At 42.0% G+C, this 16188-nt stretch overlaps 1 protein-coding gene across 1 annotated transcript in view; it reads left to right on the top strand.

Annotated features, from left to right (window-relative positions):
* The first annotated feature begins 3216 nt into the window (after positions 1 to 3216).
* Positions 3217 to 16188, top strand: part of LOC104513207 (vitellogenin-2-like) — a 22727-nt gene continuing 9755 nt past the window's right edge. Inside the window, exons 1-23 of the mRNA XM_010156483.1 lie at positions 3217 to 3256; positions 3371 to 3391; positions 3497 to 3648; positions 5126 to 5377; positions 5929 to 6090; positions 6178 to 6326; positions 6911 to 7061; positions 7181 to 7338; positions 7435 to 7600; positions 8461 to 8586; positions 8935 to 9153; positions 10108 to 10325; positions 10487 to 10584; positions 10883 to 11007; positions 11119 to 11220; positions 11863 to 11982; positions 12069 to 12258; positions 14008 to 14101; positions 14210 to 14395; positions 14796 to 14940; positions 15062 to 15284; positions 15375 to 15550; positions 15929 to 16188. Of these exons, the coding sequence (XP_010154785.1) occupies positions 3217 to 3256; positions 3371 to 3391; positions 3497 to 3648; positions 5126 to 5377; positions 5929 to 6090; positions 6178 to 6326; positions 6911 to 7061; positions 7181 to 7338; positions 7435 to 7600; positions 8461 to 8586; positions 8935 to 9153; positions 10108 to 10325; positions 10487 to 10584; positions 10883 to 11007; positions 11119 to 11220; positions 11863 to 11982; positions 12069 to 12258; positions 14008 to 14101; positions 14210 to 14395; positions 14796 to 14940; positions 15062 to 15284; positions 15375 to 15550; positions 15929 to 16188 (3533 nt within the window). The remainder of the gene's footprint in view (positions 3257 to 3370; positions 3392 to 3496; positions 3649 to 5125; positions 5378 to 5928; positions 6091 to 6177; positions 6327 to 6910; positions 7062 to 7180; positions 7339 to 7434; positions 7601 to 8460; positions 8587 to 8934; positions 9154 to 10107; positions 10326 to 10486; positions 10585 to 10882; positions 11008 to 11118; positions 11221 to 11862; positions 11983 to 12068; positions 12259 to 14007; positions 14102 to 14209; positions 14396 to 14795; positions 14941 to 15061; positions 15285 to 15374; positions 15551 to 15928) is intronic.

Raw genomic sequence — 16188 nt, 5'->3', positions numbered from 1 at the left:
CTGCTCTGCTGAGGCAGCGCGCCCGGCTGGGGCCCTGGGCCGCGCTCGCGCAGACCCGCGTTTTTGGGATAATAATGCCTTTGAAGAACAAAATAACTTGCCCATTTAACCTTTTGCGTGTGCCTACTGAATGATTAGCCATCAGTGTGGGAGATTTAGATCAATAGACATCTAATCAGGGAGGTTTAGATTAGCTATCAGGAAGAAATTCTTCCCGGAGAGGGTGGTGAGGCACTGGCACAGGTTGCCCAGAGAAGCTGTGGATGCCCCATCCCTGGAAGTGTTCAAGGCCAGGCTGGATGAGGCTTTCAGCAACCTGGTCTAGTGGAAGGTGTCCCTGCCCATGGCAGGGGGGTTGGAACTGGATGATCTTTAAGGTCCCTTCCAACCCTAACCATTCTATGCTTCTATGATAATAATTCTTCCCTGTAACGTTCTGTGACCCAAATGGAGGGAGTGGATGTAATTACTTGGAGGCTGTCGAAGAGCCAGAAGGGGGGCTGCTGGCAGGGATGTGGCATGGCGGGGCTACACACGGGCACATGAAGTGGCTGACTACAGAAGGAACAGGGAGCACTGGCCACCCGTGGCTGTTCAGCATCGTTATTGTTAGCTACCTCTGCATGGTACTGGAAAGATGGGTGGTTCTCTTCAACCACGGTGGTGTGTGTCCCACAGCCTTTAAGTAGGGGCGTTGCTGCTTTACCAGGCTACACGGTGAGAGCGCGTTGCCATAAAGATCAGTCTGACTAGGTGTGAGAATTTACTTCCCTGGATTAGATCACAGCTGTTGTGGGTTTGGTTTTTTTTCCCCCTCCTTTCATCCCCAGTGGTTGCGAGTGCTGCAACAAAGCTTTTGCAAAGCAGACTGCATAGCAAAAAAAAAAACCCTAATAAATGAAAACTTCAGAAAACTCTCTCCCCACAAAACAGCCCTCTTCCTAATTTGAAGAACTGCTTCCCCCAGCTCCTGCTGACTCGCTCGATTTCAGTTGCAGCAGGACAAAAATACGCTCATGGGTATGAAAAAAATCGGACTGCATCCTCGCTTTTCCTCAGGGATTATTCTGTGTACACTCCAACTGGGCTGAGGTGACGAACAAATTCCCAATAATAGAATTTAAATGGGTTAATCTCTAAAGGAAAATAGACATATTTACAGGGTAATGGCAATGCTGTGTATGTTGAATCAGTTTAGCTGCTACTTGTGCTGGCAGTTTTGTTTTGGTTGGGTGTGGGTTGTTTGTTTGTTTTTAATTTACAGTTACCAAAAGCTTTTTTATGTGAGAACATGCAAGAACTCCTGCTTTTACTTTCTGCTCTTCCACCTTCCACCCAAATTGCGAGAGAAGTAGACAACAAGATACGGAAGGTTGATAGAGTTGGATCCAAGAAGTCATCCCAAAGGCAATGTTCAAATAAAAATCTCATGGTATACATTGTGTTGTAGTTTTCACATGGACACAATACTCGTGTTCCTTCATTCAAGTTTTGAGTTGTACCAGATGTGAAGCTGAGTGGAGTGTATAACAGGTACGTTTGTTTTAAAGAAATGTTCAATGATAACTAATTACAATTGTATGGAGGAGCTTGCCAAATGTGATAGTGAGAAGTTTGTTTTCTGGGGCACAAAACATACTTGTTCCCTTGAACATAGTAACAGATGGATAATCATGAAAAAGGAGACATTTCCTGCTAATGTCCCCACCAAAACATAGCCTTCTGCTGTGAGCTGGATGGAAGTTCCCAGAACAGGGGGCACACAACCCTAGGTGGATTTACAGCCTGGAGAAGTCTGTTTTGAAAAATTCCAGGATAACTCAGGAAGAGCAGTTGCTGGTGGGAGACTTTAGAAACTGCTGGAACAGAAAATAAATGTTATCTTGTGGTGGTTAAAATAATGTTTGCCACAAATGGTGCTTCTGTGATTAATCTTATAACCACAGATATTGTGGGGACAGAAATAAAATGACTGAGCAACCAGTATGTTGCAGAGGTGGAATTAGAATCAGCTTCACATTTGTGTTTGACTTAAAGCCTGCAGTTCATTGCATTGCCTGAAGTTACCCCTCCAGACGCTCCCTCCAACTCAGAAGCCCCTCTGCGTTTTTCTTGCCTTTTTTTATTGCTCCAGCTGCTACCCAGCTCACGTGGGAAGACTCTGTAACTTTTCTGGGGTTTGACCACAACTCATTCCTCCCTTTTTGTGACTATCAATCTATTGCCATGCTCAAAAAGGGGCAAGCATGTTTCATGCATCTCCACTTGCCTCCATGCCCCCGGCATTTCGAGAACACTGGTGTGAATGTGCTCCTGGGCTGTGAATATAAGTCAGTGATGAAGCTGGCTGCAAGCCTACATTGGTTCAGGTTCTTGGCTGCATTTTGTATTTGGCTCCTTAGGAAATGCAGAAGTTCTAGCTGACCTGCACTCCCCTTCCCCCTGCTTTGCTGCTAAGAGCCTCTGCAGCTTTTAATTGTTCACATTTAGCTGTCATTTACCTTGGGGAGATAAAATATTTACAGATTGCTTATGAAATCTTTGCTCATTTAAAAAATATTCCTGGTCAGTGTGACCAGAGCTGAAAGGACACTCTGATCCTCTCATTTAAATAAATAAATAAATATATATTCTATATATATGAGGTTTCAGTAGGACTTTAAATGTGCTTTGGTGCACATACGAAAGTAAGAATAGCAAGAGTTTAGCTGTACCTGTTTCCTGTCTACAGGGGTGCCTGTAAACTAATGCTGAGGGAAGAGAAAAAGCAGTGTTAACGTGTGTGACACTGACTCTTAATTGGGCCACTATCAGTTAGATAACAGTTTGGGTCAGGTGCCAGGTCAGCATAACCTGGGCAAAATCAACCTCCTCTGTGGCAGGACCAAATGCCAGCAGCCAGCCGTGACACAATCTAGGAAATTAAGTAATGTGTTTATTGTAAATTTATTGTAAATGACCTAATAAAAATGTTTTACCAGGATAAGTAGAAACTTAAACAATCCAGCAAAGGGCTTCTAAGAGAAAATCAGTGAGATGCCAAGGTATGACTTGATTTCTGTTATTCTATCTGAGGAGAAAGTATGATTGCAAAAAGGGAAGTGTTTACATAAACTGATAAAAAACTTGAGAATTCAGCAGAACACAGCCACGTGTTCCTGAGCTTTTTTCCATAAATGTCTCGCCATGTCCGGCAGAGCCCCATTCACCTTCACTATGAGGGGAATCATTCTCGCGCTAGCGCTCACCCTTGTAGGTAAGCCCACATATCCCTTCTCCATCTCTCTCTCCCAAATATTCCTTAAGTTCGGTGGCAATAATTGGATCTAGACTGAATGTTGCTCACCTGGTTTTCCATCTCTTTTTGCAGGTAGCCAGAAGTTTGACATTGGTAAGTAAATTTCCTTCTACAGCCTTCTTTTGGTGACTTTGTTGTGGTTTCTGTTTATTAGAAGATGTTTGCAAGTATAATGAAAATGGCTATTGTTCCCCGCAGACCCTGGATTCAGTAGCAGAAAGAGCCACTTGTACAGCTATGAAGGCTGGGTGTTGAATGGGCTTCAAGAAAAAAGCTTAGCCAAAGCCGGCGTGCGCTTGAGCAGCAAAGTAGAGATCAGCGCGCTGTCAGACAGCACCTACCTCCTCAAGGTACTGTGGCTTCCTCCTAGTGTACCACGTGACAGCGAAATATAAATCACAGCCGTCATTGCGTCTGGCTAGTTGGGGTTAGGAAAGCTGTAGGAAACACACCTGGAGACTTAGTGCTGTATGTCAGAAATATCTGCGAGTTAAAGCTTCAAAGTGATGAGTGATGTGGCAACAGTCGCTCACCGGTGTTTATTGTGGAAGTTGTTTGTAGCAGGTGTTCCTCAAGGCACCGCGTCGGAAACAGAGGTGCAGAAATCAGGGGTTCTGGTAGAGTTATTTCTAACTCAGGGCACTCAAGCCTGCTCTGAGCTTAAGGTTTGATTCTAATCTCAACACACACTTCCAGCTTCTGTGGGAAGCCAGGACTTGCGTATGTAAAATTATTGTCATGCAGGCAAATAATACACATGTATTTAAAACGTGATAAAAGCCAAAGATAAAAATTGGTAGGTGATAAAAGAAAGATTAAGAAATGAAAGACATCAAACAGGAGTATGTAATAATATTTAGTGTTTGGACAATGCAGTAAAGATCTTTACATGTGAAATCATGCCTCTGCCAACATCAATAGAACTAGGACCTGATCCTTCCAAAATAAATATGTTTCCGAAAAATACTTCTATTTGTCTGTTCAATTTAGTTACAAATCAGAGCTTCTTTTTGGGGCACCGAGTTCAGTGACAGAGCTCTCACTGGTCATAGTTGAGCTGTAGATCATCTTTCATTAATGAGGGCAAGATGCCAGAATTATGGGCTAGGGATTGCATTTCACACTGCGGTCATCATCCTGAAATTCTTACATGGTGTGCACCAGGCTTTGCTCTGCAACACCTGAATGGGCAGTGACTTTGCCAAAGTTACTGAAATTGCTTCGGATTTACATTGTGTTTCAGCCTGAGGGAAAAAAGGTTTATAAATACATTGTTCATTAATACCATCCCCTCCCTCCCAATAGTTGATTTAAGCAATTCACAAATATGAGTCAAATATAGCAACTAGTTTAGTAAAAACAAATTTTGAAGGGGACAAGTTAAAATGGAACATTCTAAAACTGCAATTTTTTGACATTTAGAATGCTACAAGCTTTTTAAATGCTAAATTTCACCTAAAGCAGAATATTTATTATAAGGCTGAAAGAATAGGGAGAATTTTATTTGAATTTTTCAAATTGCTTTTTGAGTCAGCCTTTCTCCATATAGAGTTAATGAAAGTAAAATGTTTAAAATGTCCGTGGGAGACAAGAGTGGTACGTTAACTACTTCTGTAAGAGAACGCTGCTGGGCCCATAGGGTTTGTACTGGTTTCACAGTCATGTAAACAAGAGACAAGAGAATAAACTGCTGTATGAATTGCTAAGCCATCTTTGGAAGGAAAGCATATCTAACTAGTGATTAGGTTAATTTCTTCCAATCTGTTTGCATATTTAGTACCAGAGTAATTTTATTCACATCAGTATCTCTTCTTAACTTCCTCTCAGATCCGCTCTCCACAATTCGAGGAGTTCAATGGCATCTGGCCTAGGGACCCATTTACTCGATCTTCCAAAATCACCCAAGTGTTTTCTTCATGTTTTACCCGGCCCTTCAAGTTTGAATACAGTAGTGGACGGATTGGAAACATTTATGGCCCAGAAGACTGCCCCGACGTGTGTGTTAACATAGTGAGAGGATTACTGAACATGCTGCAGATAACCGTTAAAAAATCACAGAATGTGTATGAATTGCAAGAGGTTTGTTTTTTTCCATTCTAAAACTACTTTACCAAAATGATGTGTTCCATTTAGGTGCTCTTCCTTCAAGTTTCTGTTTATTTGCATCTACTTTCAAATGTTCATCATCAAAAAAGTCAGGTTTTGTATTTTTTTATGTGTGCATGTATATTGAACAAATCATCTGAGTTGGATCCTTTTTAAGACATCTGTCTTTAAGACTTAAAATACAGTCCTTTGAAGAAAAAAGAATTATTATCTATGAATATGTTTGTTATATAGCTTCCCTGATTGAGCTACTTGATCTGCTTTATTTGTTTATCGATGATACTAATTAACTGGTTACTTTTTCATTTGAAACTCAAGTCCCCTGACTATTGTTCACAGATCTGTTTTTCAGTTCAATAGGATTAATTGTGAGTAATGGTAACAGGTTTCAACACTTAGTTCAGACTGTTCAGTAGGTTCTTACCCTTCTAATGCTCCTTCAGAATCTTTGTTAAATGGAACTTCTCATGCAGGGAAATCCTGATGTATTTGGGAAGTCTCATTTTCTCCTTTGATGTGCACAGGCCGGAATTGGAGGTGTTTGCCATACAAGGTACATCATCCAGGAAGACAGGAAGAACAGCCGAGTCTCTGTTACCAAAACCGTAGACCAAAATAATTGCCAGGAAAAGGTGACGAAGAGTGTTGGAATGGCTTACCTCTATCCTTGTCCTGTCGACATAATGGTACGTGAGACGTGAAAAGATCTTCCTGGTTACAAGCGCGGCCATTCTGCTCCCACTCACTCTTTGGGTCTCTCTCTCCTCCTCCAGAAGGGAAGGCTCATAAAAGGGACTGCAGCTTTCTCCTACAAACTGAAGCAGTCGGACAGTGGTACCCTGATCACAGAAGTGGTGTCGCAGCAGGTGTACCAGATCTCGCCGCTCAGTGAACCAACTGGTGTTGCTGTCATGGAAGCAAGGTAGGTGGGACATGGGCTTGCCTCACAAAGTGAGAATAATTGTGGATTCTGGCAGTCCTTTTCATCCTCAGTTGAAGTGAAATGAGAATAGATCTCCACAGCATTTGGGTAAAGCTGCGAGTACTCATACTCGGGGTTTCTACACTCCTGAAAATTTAGTGAACCAGTCTTTATTTGTACCCTGGTGAATTTGGCACTACTATTACATGGAAGAAAAGGAGAAAAGCTCTTTTGCTTGCTTATACCATAAAAATGACACTTTACTACTCTCCTGAAAAAGGACTGATTTATGGTGTCAGGAGGAAGAAGATGCACACAGAAATGAGATCACCGATTACTGTGTTGGTAGCTCTCACACAGAAGACAGCAGTTTAGCTCCTCAGAAACAATTGTAGAAAGCTCTAGTAGTACTTTGTTCCAATTAGAAGGCTTTCTCCATTACCAAACCGTAAGATTTTACTGTGATAAGAAAAATGGTTAAAGAGTAAAGCTGATACCATCACAGTATCACTGAACCAAAAACAGCCAAGGCAGATGGAGGAAGAGAGCTAATTCATTCCTCCGCGACTCTTGTCTCTTGACAGACAAAAACTCACCTTGCTTGAAGTGAGAAGCGAACGGGGGAGCGCTCCAGACATTTCCATGCAGAGCTACGGAAGCCTTCGTTACCACTTCTCATCAGCGTTGACACAGATGCCACTGCAGCTAATCAAGACAAAAAACCCTGAGCAACGGGTATAGTATTTTTAGGTCTTCAAATTGCTTTCCTAATAAGAAAGTTAATAAAGAGTAATGATCATAAAACCCAAAAGATTTAATTATGTATGCCCTCTCTCTCTCGTGTTTTGTAACAGATAGTGGAAACACTGCAACACATAGTCCTGAATAACCAAGAAGATTTCCACGATGATGTTCCATACAGGTTCTTGGAGCTCGTCCAGCTCTGCCGGATCACAGGCGCTGATACTCTTGAGTCCATCTGGAGACAATTTTCAGATAAACCCCGCTACAGGTATTTCATTGTGTCAACTTGTAAGAAATTTTTCCATTTTTGAGAGCTAAAATTAAGTTGGGTTTTGGTGTTTGTTTGTTTTTAACATGCTTGCAGGCGATGGCTGCTGAGTGCAGTTTCTGCGACTGGCACCACAGAAGCACTCAAATTCATTAAGGCCAGAATTCGCAATGATGACCTTAGCTACCTTCAGACTCTGCTAAGTGTTTCTTTTGCTCTCCATTTAACGAAAGCCGATGAAGACACTGTTCCAATAGCAGCAGTGAGTAAATCCATGTGAATATTTCTTATCTGATAACAAAAAGAATGATAACTGATGGCAACCTTTGATTATAAGTGTATTAGAGACTGGATTGTCCTCTCCACATGTGTACCAATTTTGTGCAAATGTCGTACTGTGAGTTTCTTTTGGCACTACATACGTGAGAGGAGACACAGCCATGTGCCCTCATTTTGTTACATGGGTATAAAAGCCATTGTCCCATAACATGGGAGAATAATTCTTCTGAGAATAATTCCCATTTTAGTTTGCTGGGATCACATGTCATGCCTTGTACAGACAAAACTTTGTCCACTTCAATCTCTCACTTCTGAAACAAATGGTGATTTGTGTGTAATGCCATTTGAATAGCTCTTTTAACTGCAAACTATTGCTATAAACTGGAAAGTGTTGCAAGTGAAAGGGTTAGTGCAAACATCAAGTATTTTGACACTATAATGAATCATTTACTCTGAACAGGATTTTTCCCATCTCTAGTCTCAAATAGGAAAAAAGGATGTGGTGTGAGAATGCATCGTTAATCAAGTTACACATTGTTCTGAGGATATTCCATTTACAGATTGATGTTTACCCATAATCCTTGTATTTCCAGTGTTAGGCTCAGTTGAGAAAATCAGAATGGTGATACGTAAACTTCCATACGTGCTTATTTATACTGCAACTAGCTTCACTAGCTCCTCAGTGAAGGTTGCAAATCAAACATCCACAAGCTGATCTAATTTGTTTGGCTGTGCAATAGTCATTCTGAAACTGATCCCCTCAGATAAGCTCTGATGATTTTCCTGCTCTGAAAGCTATGTCAAGCACTGTATTAAATATCAAATTAATTTTTTTCCCCACAGGATTTAATGACCAGTTCTCGAATTCAGAAAAGTCCTATGCTTCAGCAAGTTGCCTGCTTGGGGTACAGTTCTGTGGTCAATAGATATTGTTCTCAGACTTCAGCTTGTCCTAAAGAAGCTCTTCAGGTGAGTGGCTTTTTCTCAGGTTGGCCTTAATAGTTCAGTAATTGCCATTACATTAGCTTAATTCTTTTAAGATACAAGAATACAAAAATGGCAATTGGACTTACAAATATGCATTTCATAGGTCTCCCTCAGAACAAAGGCAATGACTCATTTACTAGTGTAGATATTTGCTTCATCATTGAAACCACAATTTTCACAATTTTCAGGTAAAATCCTGAAAGAAGCCATTACTGAGTAATGTTATTAAAACTGGTTGGTTTATTGCGATAAGCTTTTCAGTGGGTAAGGAGAACGCTGTGGACAATCTATACATTAGGAAGAAAAGACTGAACTGTGCTTTGCCTATAGCCCATCCATGACCTGGCCGATGAAGCAATCAGCAGGGGCCGTGAAGACAAAATGAAATTAGCTTTGAAGTGCATTGGTAACATGGGAGAACCAGCCAGCATCAAGCGCATCCTGAAGTTCCTTCCCGCATCTTCATCCAGTACTTCTGAGATCCCCACCCACATTCAGATCGATGCCATAATGGCCTTGAGAAAAATAGCTCGGAAGGACCCCAAACCAGTAAGTATGATCTGTCAGAGATTTCTTTACTTAGTGAGTTAGAGAATATATACTGTAAAGGGCAAAGAATTTAATGGTTTTAAAAAAATTTATTATTTTTAAGAACAACACAATACATTTTTATATTCCAGCTGATGTTTTCTGCTAAGCTGTAATAATTGTTAGCCAGTAGGAAGCTTCCAGAAGGATATCAGCAGTGTTCATTTAGTCATCTGCCATAACCAGTTAAGTTCTGTGCTAGTTATATATGCTGGAAATTTAGCCACCTAAATGTCAGACATTTCATTTAACCTGCCTCGATAGTCAAGAGGAGGGAGAGAGACACTTCCTATTGACCTCCTCAGCAACACATCGACATTGGTCTGTGTCTTTTAGATCCTTCCAGTCAGGTTGGATGAGTCGGCACTGACTTCCCACTGAGGTTGCTGGTGTATTGAGCATAGACAAGACTCCTGCCTTCTATATGATTTAGATATGGGAGCTGTATGAGACAGCCTTCACTCAGACTGTCTTTGGGGAGCTGCTGAAGCTCCCCTTTTAAAAGTGGTCTGAATTAGTGAAGCATGCTCACCAAGTCAGCGGGGTTACTCCAAAGAATCAATCTATTCTCTTATCTACCGCTCTTTCTTCCAGAGTTATTCATCAGTCTTTGAATGTCAGTAATGCAAAAAGCCATGCTGATGTCTTTTTGATTGTGATGGCTTGACCTAATGCATAGATACACGGACATTTATTTCAGATTCCATGCCCACCCTTCTCCACGGGGCCGTTCCTCCATGGCCCCTTTAGTTGTCTTAATAAAATGATGTAGAACGATGCCGGAGAAAAGGTCAGGTAACCTTTCTGCAGGGACAATGACCTCCTCTCCCATATTTCTTGCAGGTTACCTGTGGATCCAGTCTTCAAAAACAGTCTCAGTTATTGGTAATTCCAAACATGTGTTTTTCTCTGCAGGTGCAGGCATCTCTCATTCAGATCCTTGCAGACCAGTCACTTCCCCCTGAAGTGCGCATGATGGCTTGTGCTGTTATCTTTGAGACAAGGCCTGCCCTTCCTCTAATAACAACGATAGCAAATGTGGCGATGAAGGAGAGCAGTTTGCAAGTGGCCAGTTTTGTGTATTCCCACATGAAGGCTTTGTCCAAGAGCAGATTGCCGTACATGTACAACATGTAAGTAGAGACGGGAACAAAGTGGGTGACCTTCTGCAAATAGTAAGATCTGTTACGTAGTTCTTAGTGAGCACTGCATGTGCTGACAGGCTGAATTCTGTTGATATTCCGATGGGGTGCAGCTTATTTCTGAACATTATTGCCTTTCTCATTTTGTTCAGATCTTCGGCTTGCAATATCGCCCTGAAGCTGCTGGCCCCCAAATTGGACAGGCTGAGCTACCGGTATAGCAAGGTCATGCATATTGGTGGATACTTTGGTGAGTAAAAGCCTTTCGGTGAGCAGGAAATTTTCACTTCAGAAATCCATTCTTAAGAGACATGAAGTCCTTTGAAGAAATACGTAATTCTGTGTTTCAATAAGAAATTGAATTAAATGTGACAGTAACGTATTTAGAAGTGCATGAGTAGCCTTTTATTAATTTGGGCCTAAACAGTTAAAATTTATGGAATGGTGTATCTTGGAGCTGGCAGTGGAAAAAGCTGCAGAAAGCTGATGTTGAATGATAAGCAGAATGGTTAGAAAAAAGATGTCTCTCTTGTTTACTTCTGCCGTAGATAACTATAAAGTTGGTGCTGCTGGAGATGTCTTTGTTATGAACAGCCCCGGAACAATGTTCCCATCAGCAATAATTTCCAAGATGGTGGCATATTCTGCAGGGTCAGTGGCTGATTTGGTGGAGGTAAATATTTACCTAAATCAATAATAAAGCAAAATTAAAATTAAAATTGACCACAAAGTTTTGCTTCTGTCAGTATGTTTCAGACTACTCCTTCTCGTGCTCTTTTGGTAGGTTGGTGTCCGGGTGGAAGGCCTCACAGATGTCATCATGAAACGAAATATCCCATTTGCTGAATATCCCACATACAAAAAGATAAAGGAGATCGGAAAAGCTGTAGGTATTTTCAGCAAGGTGTGGGTTATATGAAGGGGTATTTAGTGAGGCTTCTCGTACTAGTTAAGCCCTGTCGCAGAAAGTAAATCACCTGCCTACAGTCAGCTCGAGTGTTTCTGTGAAAGGGATCTGCAGCGGGTCTGCAGGGGACAGCACTCCTTGTGATGGTTGTGATAGCTTTTGCAAATTCTCGCTCTGGCCCTGCCTCCTTCCCTCATGTATGGCTGCAGAAGGAGCACAGGAGGAGAGGGGGGAGGCGGGCATTGCTGCACCATGTGTGTCTCATGCCTGGCGGGCTTCCTCCTCCCTCCCTTCACCTACTTCACTTAGTTTACCATTATATACCTTTGTCTTCAAGAGAAAAGGTGATTTGTTGCTGTGGTTTCAAACTGGATTTAATGGTACTAATGGCCCAGACCCTCTGTGTAAATGTTATTACATCGGGATGCGAAACACTGAACAGGAGGCTACTCGTGGGCAAGTCAGCGTCAAGGAGTAGTTCTGAATTAGTGCCACTGCTATTTACAAAGCAGCAATGGAAAATACCAGCTTCCTCGGTGATGGGTTTGATCATCTTGCTGAATTGCCATTTGTGAAGTGTTGCACTGAGGAATTTTGCTCCTTTCTTTATCCGTTCCCTAGCTGCTGGGATGGAAAGAGCTGCCAACAGAAACCCCCTTGATATCAGCCTACTTGAAACTATTTGGCCAAGAGCTGGCCTACGTCAACATCAATAAGGAAGTCCTGCATCAGGCTATGAAGGTACCAGAGACCCCTACTTTTCTTTGCAAGATTTGACACCACTGCACTTTTACATCCCAACTTGTTGGATCTCTGTCTTGCTGCAGACTGTGCTAGAACCTGCTGACAGAAACACAGTGATGAAGAAAATCGCCAGCCAAATCCGCAATGGCATTGCAGGACAATGGACACAGCCGGTGTGGCTGGGAGAGCTGCGATACATCGTTCCTACCTGCACTGGTCTGCCGCTGGAATACGGGTCATACACGACTGCTCTAGCGCGTGCGGCAGTCAACGGTGGGTTGGGAAGTGCGAGCTCTGAGCAGGGGATGAGAGGGACAGGCTAAGAGGGGCTGGAGAAAAAAGTGGAAAAACGGAAGTTAGAAAAAGGACTCATTTTTGTAGTGGAGGGGAGGTAGTGAAGACATTTGAAGAGAAGCTGGACACAGCTGATATCTGCCTCATCTTTGAATGGGCTGAAAACAGAGAAGGTAGGTGAGAATCTGGGAAAGCAGGGAGAGAAAGGTCACAGCATTCAAGGCCAGAAAAAGAAAGAGCTGCCTGGGGAGTTGATGCAGTCATGGGCAGAGGAGGGTGGTTGCTGAGATGCACACACAAGCTAAGCAGGATTCAGTGGTAATTCAAACAGAGAAGAAAATAAAAGACAATCAAAAGAGAACTACCATTAACATTAGAGAAAGCATGAAGAGAAAAGGGCTTGTGAAGAGAGACAGAGCTCTCTTTTAAAAGAGTAAATATGCAGGTACAAAGGCTTCTCAGGAAGTTAATTCAGTGATCATACTGTTTATTGTGCAGCAGACTTCTGATTTAGGCAATACTGACCCTTCCTTCTGCTGACAGACACCTCATAAGGAATGAGGGGTGAAGTAACGTACTTGTGCTCTTTATAGAAGTCTTGTATGTGCCCACTCTTCACTGCTCTTGGTTTGTTAGTTTGTTTTAATTACAGCTTTGAACCCCTGCCCCTTGTTTTGTGGGTGGTTTAATTTATTTGTTTCTTAAATAACATCTTTTTAGCCAAGTTGGGGAGGTATGGATTGGATGGGCAGGCTACAGAGTGAGTGAAGGCTCTCTGGACTGCTGATCTCCAAGAGTAGTCAACAGATGAAAGTCTAAGCAGTGGCTTGCGATGAGCAATGTGCCTCTATTGTTAGCGCTTGTTCATGGTGTCCTTTAACAATCTGAACTTTGGAAAAGGAGGCACCCTCAGCAAATCTGTGCCAATGATGACACTGAATTGGAGAGAGCAGTCACTGCACTGGAGGGGTCAGGTGGCCACCCCAGGGGACCCTGACAGGATGGAGGGGCTGGCCAGACAGAAGTGTGATGAAATTTGGCAAAGGCAATGCAAAGTTTTTCAGCTGGGATAGGGTAATCCATGCAAGTGCTTAGGCTGGGCATCACCCAGACACAAAGCAGCTTTGCAGAAAAGGGCCAGGAGGCCTGGAGGTCAAGCTGGTCTGGTGATTCAGCAGTGTGCTCTTGTGGTGACGGAGGCCAGCTGCATCATTGGCTGCAACAGCAAGAGCAGAGCTAACATGAAAATGATTTTCACCCTCAATTTAGCACATCTAAAGCTGCATCTAGAGCCCAATGTACAATTTTGGATCAGCAATACAAGAAAGATGTTCACATTTGATGTGAAGAAAGATTGGAGAGCAGGGTTTGTTTAGCCTGGTTGCTAACCATTCACTCTGTCTTCTGGCTCCTCGCCTTTCTGAAATGTCAATGTTATGCTAATTAATGAACTTTTAGTTTTGGTCAGCTCTTTATTTTCTTAGTATATTTTTATTTCCATTTTCCTTATGTTGCATTAGGACTTTTGCTTACAGAACAAGCTTTCTGTATATTTTCAGTATTTTTCAGACTTGTAAAAGATCTCATGTACCCCAAAGTCTGTCTTGTTTTCCAGCCATATTTGTTGTATTAAGAAAAATATTACCTCTTCCTGAAAACAGTGTCTTGCTTAAATTCAGATCTGTTCTTTCACTTTTACTACTTTTAATGTTGTTCTGTCATTTGCAGTTGATGGAAAGATGACTCCGCCTTTAACTGGAGACTTTAAACCTTCCCAGTTGCTCGAATCTACCATGCAGATTCGGTCTGACATAAACCCAAGGTATGGCAGGTTTTTAAGGCTTTACATATGATGTTTTTTTGATGAAAAGGCAGAACATGTTACAGAAGAGCACCTTTTCTTACATCTGACTGCTTCGCTCTGTTTCAGCTTCTACATACATATGGTCGCAACAATGGGTATCAACACAGACTACTTTCAACATGCTGTTGAAATTCAAGGCAAGGTCCTGACGAGAGTGCCAATGAAGTTTGATGCCAAGATAGACGTGAAACTGAAAAACATTAAGATTGAAACAAATCCATGCCATGAGGAAACTGAGATAGTGGTTGGAAGGTACAGTAGTGTTGCTTCAGAATACTTCGTGTTGCTGAAACCTTACGAAGTTCATTATTCACTGACCTCCTGCAGAGGTTTCTAGATGGGCAGAGTGACTTTTCATATTTTATTGTCTTTTAGGGGGTTTAATTTTTATTCTTAAATTAATGCCTTTCATGGTTTGGAAATTTGTTTAAATTTATTCAGTTTTTTCAAACTTCCTGTGACATAAGGAACTGATGTTTGTCATAAACTCTTATTTGTCTTTAATAATATTTATACTTATAGTAGCATACAATTCCTGTGTTCAAAGAATGTATCTCTATGCTGTCACATGACACTGACAGGGAAGTATTTAATTTAATCCAAAGACAAGGAGTCAGAATAATTCACCACTTTTTTGCGCATATCTCAACAGACATAAGGCTTTTGCTGTATCAAGAAATATCGGAGAACTGGGTGTTGAAAAGAGGACCTCAATTCTCCCAGAAGATGTTCCATCAAGTATTGTGGAAGAACCTTTCAAACCATCAGAGAGAGCATCCAGTGAAGGCTTCACAATGGTAACCTATTCCTTTTTGCTTATATAGTTATATTTACCCTCTTTGTGATGCACATTTCTGCAGTTTTACTCTTGCCTATGATATGGTCCCAGTGGTATTCACATGCTCATCTCCCATGCAGCAAGCAGCTGACAGCAAGCCAAGGAAACATGCCTATAGCTCTGAAGAGGATCTTCGCCATGGCACTGGAAGAAAAACTCATAAACGAGACATTTGTATCAAACTGCATCATTTTGGTTGTCAGCTCTGCTTTTCCAGAAGGTCACAAGATGCCACTTTCCTAAAAAATACATATTTGCACAAATTCATTGGAGAACATGAAGCTAAAATAGCCTTGATGCCAGGTACAGTTTTGAGAGCAAGCCTTGCCATCTTAGGTCTGTTGGTGCTATTTGAAGCAGTACAATCTTCTAATGTCTGCAATTGGTATGTAGTTCAAACAGATGCTGATGTTGACAAAATTCAAATGGAGATTCAGGCGGGATCCAGAGCAGCTTCCAAAATAATTCATGTGGTAAACTCAGAGTCTGAGGAGGAGGATGAGACATCTCCGTACGAGGACATTCAAGCTAAACTGAAGAAGATTCTAGGCATTGAAAATGTGTTCAAGGTGAGAGACTTTGAGCATGGGAGAGGGGAATATTTTCCCATAAATGAAGCCAAAAATTTGAAGTTTAGTGTGGAAAGCTGGCATTGAAAGCAAGGATAAGGCTAGTTTCAAAGGTGCCAGTTCCAGGACTGTCAGCCAGTGCTACATCTGGAGGGATTGATCCAGCTGCGGCTGGTCCTCTCTGCTGGGCTAGATTTCATCTGGGTGGAGTGGATCTAAGGGAGTTCTGCAACTTCTGCATTGAGTGAAGCAGGGAAGTTGTTGGTCCTTGGATGGCTGATGTGAGCAGCTTGTCTCACACCCAGAGAAGTTTTACTTTGTAAATACAGAACCAGATACATCACCTCTCTTGCACTTCTCTTTGAACTGTTTTTGCAGGCTGCAAATAAAACACGACACCAGAAGAAGCAACCTTCTAAGAAAGGAAACACTATGCTAACAGAGCTTGGGGCAGACCCCAAAGCAAAAAAACCCTCTAGCTCATCTTCTGCCTCCTCAACTGTCTCTTCTTCCTCATCATCTGCTGCTTCTCCTGATCGTAAAAAGGCTGTGGGTGAAGATGAGAATGATCAAGTAAAGCAAGCAAGAAACAAAGATGCAAGCAGCAGCATGAGCAGCAGCAAGAGCAGCAGCAGCAG

The sequence above is a fragment of the Eurypyga helias genome, unplaced genomic scaffold (genome assembly GCF_000690775.1).
Source record: "Eurypyga helias isolate BGI_N326 unplaced genomic scaffold, ASM69077v1 scaffold3108, whole genome shotgun sequence".
NCBI classification, from domain to species: Eukaryota; Metazoa; Chordata; class Aves; order Eurypygiformes; family Eurypygidae; genus Eurypyga; species Eurypyga helias.
The sequence above is the reverse complement of the archived record's forward strand: the minus strand, read 5'-3'. Positions and strand labels throughout refer to the sequence as shown.